A 3,074-nucleotide genomic window follows, 5' to 3' on the forward strand; every position below is an offset into this window, starting at 1 on the left:
TGGGCTTGGAGAAGGATTAAGCGTCAAATTGGCCACCTTGGGAGAGAGTTCAGAACTAAATCCTTCAGAGTTGTACCAATTTTTAGTACTATATACGGCAGCCTCTATGACGAAGTTAGAAAGAACCAGATCCTTTGAGGACTCCTGCATATTGTCTATCTTCACTTCGACCTGTAAAATTACAAACAATGAAACTTTTAAACATAACAAGTGCACACATTACTTAATTAATATCTAACGAAAAGCAAGTAAAATACACATCAAGCCAAGATATAAAATTATTTGGAGGCACATGAATAAGTGGATTTTGTCAATGAGAACAACTTCTGTAAGATTATACTACCTGGATGTCTGCGTACGAAAAGTCATCTGCCAATTTTGACTTGAAAAAGTAGTCAGCAATAAAAACCTGCATAGATAATTAATTATGCATCAGTGGCCGTATATAGTGGAGAAAATGAGTGAATTTGACATGCAGTCTCGTTAACAAAACTAGAGGAAAAACCTTGGGCTTTGCTAACAATAGCACATCTCGATGAATACCAGACAACCACCAATGATCTTGGTCTTCAAGGTATGAACCATCACTCCATCTAAATACTTGAACAGCAAGAACATTTTGTTTCCCCGAGTCCCATGGATAGCAATATTCAGATATTTCAAATTCAGCCGGTAACCTGCTGTCTTGACTGGTTTAAGAGAAAAGGGAAAATAGATTGGTAAAGGTATTACTTCTGGACTATACTGCCGAACAGAAAATAGGTGCTAGAACATAAATGAAGTTGAAATAAGACTAGTCTTCGTATCCCATGACTTGACTAGAACCCTATTACTACAGTTACATTCTAAGTTAGATTTTTCATGATTAGGTAACCAAAGCAAAGTATTTACATAGCATAAAACACTAGTTTTTTTCAGTAGATGCATCCTTATTTCTTATGTTTCAGGTTAAATTTGGCGCCTAATAACAAAATAAAAATGGATTGGAAGTTAACATATTCAATTTTAGCATATCTATTCTATCAATTCTTATATAGAGTACATTCGTACATTTCCTTGACTAGGCCGTTTAGACTCAAGCTGAACTCAGAAGAAAGACTGTGCCCCTATATCCTTGTACATGTCTAAAGAAGAGGACACAACAAGATCAATAAAATAGAGGTTAATCCTCTTAGGGCATATATCACACCTGTACCCAACAGGGTTGCCATTTATCCAAGCGAAAAATGCGGAATCTACAGCTTCAAAGTGAAGAAGTATTCTTCTGTCTGCCAAAAAGACACAACTTCTATTCAGAAAATCAAGTGACAATGAAAAGGGGAAGATCATACAAAAGAATCATAAAGAATCATCCAGGGGGAGCTGGATTGAAAGATATAAAGTTGGCTACGTGCATATATGAAAACAAACAGATTTAATCCAATCTCATGCCATTATCTGGATAATGAAATTTGCACATGTAAAAACAAGAGCATAAAAAGATATGGAACATACCCTTCCATTCTTTGGGAATCTGGAAGTAGGTTCTGTAGCAACCAGTAGGATTATCCTCAGGAACGTGAGGAGGATCATTCGGGAAAGGGTACACCACATTCGTATAGATAGGCCGATCAAATCCATGACACTGCCAATTGGAAGGTACTGTAGAACGAAGGAAGTAATTCAAAATTTGCTAGACACCAGAACATTATCAACAAAAACCAAGTCTCACGTTCTGTTATACAAGTGAGACTTCCAAGTTGAAACACAAGTTACAGAACAGTACCCAGTATATTATTTGCGGAACCAACTCTCAGATTACAGAACTATAACACCCTTAACCATCTGAAAATCTAGTTTTAGACATGACTAATATACCCCACTATTACACCTTCAATATTATTCTAAGCATTACAAGAATACATGACAAGCTACTATTATAATTGTATAGAAAGGATCAGAAACTGACCGGGTAAAGCGTTCCAGTCTGAATCAGGAAATGCAGCATCATAAAACTTCTCTGGAACATTTTCAGGTTTAGGTGCCAAGAAAAACTTCCAGTAACCAGATAAAGACTTAACAAAGGGCAACCCGTCGACCCAAAAAGCAGCACTATCAAGAGCAGCTTGAACAGCATCATCATTCCAAACAGCAGATTTTGATACGGTGAGATCCACGTTATTCCGTTGATACCAGTACCTCAAAGAACCTATAATAATCATACAAAATTAGAATTCCCTTTTTCACTCTCCACTTGTGCTACTACTTAATAACAAGTTTAAACCATACTCAATGATGTGTGAGAGATGAAATTGCAGCTATACAGAATCTAAAGACCCGAACTTTAGCTATCATGATCAAAGACAATATAGATAGAGCATCGAATATGTAACAAGAGAATAAATTTCAATTGAAAAGGATCACTCTTTACAACCAATTGTTCCAATTTGGCAAATCTCTCAATTTAGTACTTTGAGAGTATTCAGAAGAAAGCATGAGTTTTTAAGGATTTTTTTGGGTAATTGGACTACCTTCGACGGATTCATGGCAACGCAAGGTGACATGAGGATCTCTCTTACGCCACTTGAAAAGGGTCTGATCCTCCCAAACTCTATACCCATTCTCAGAAGGAAGAATCATTTGGGTCGCCAGCGAAACCATGCTTACTTACTTACTTACTTAGTAGATGTGAATTCTCGGAACAGAGGAGAATGAATGATTTCTCGGGTAAGGTCGCCAAGGCAGGGATCAAGGACAAGGTTGATCCATCTGTTGTGTGATTTGTCGATTGAACAAGGCAAAGAGAAACCAAACCAAACAAAACACCGGGAATATCCTACTACTTCACTAAACGACAAAATGTAAACCCCACGTGGCGTCGTGTTGGCATGATTACGTCTGTGATCAAAATATTAATGAGATGGCTCTTTAGTTAATACAACAAATTAGTAGATATAAAAATTAGTATTTTTATTTTCTCAAAAATCTGCAATGCAAATATAAAAAAACTACACTTGTTAAAAAAAAATGATTCTCAAACAACATTTAATTTAAAATAAAGTGAGTATACTTGTTTTTTCTTAGTCAAATTTTTA

At 36.2% G+C, this 3,074-nt stretch overlaps 1 protein-coding gene across 1 annotated transcript; it reads right to left on the bottom strand.

Moving 5' to 3' along the window:
* Window positions 335–2,784, bottom strand: LOC109132529 (beta-galactosidase-like). The gene is made up of 6 exons (XM_019244173.1): window positions 2,511–2,784; window positions 1,949–2,188; window positions 1,495–1,641; window positions 1,190–1,268; window positions 506–689; window positions 335–409 (listed from the first exon to the last, which is right to left on the bottom strand). The coding sequence occupies exons 1-6, from the start codon at window positions 2,638–2,640 to the stop codon at window positions 335–337; spliced, it is 855 nt and encodes a 284-aa protein (XP_019099718.1). The 5' UTR covers window positions 2,641–2,784.

Source organism: Camelina sativa, chromosome 4, assembly GCF_000633955.1.
Source record: "Camelina sativa cultivar DH55 chromosome 4, Cs, whole genome shotgun sequence".
Classification (NCBI taxonomy): Eukaryota; Viridiplantae; Streptophyta; class Magnoliopsida; order Brassicales; family Brassicaceae; genus Camelina; species Camelina sativa.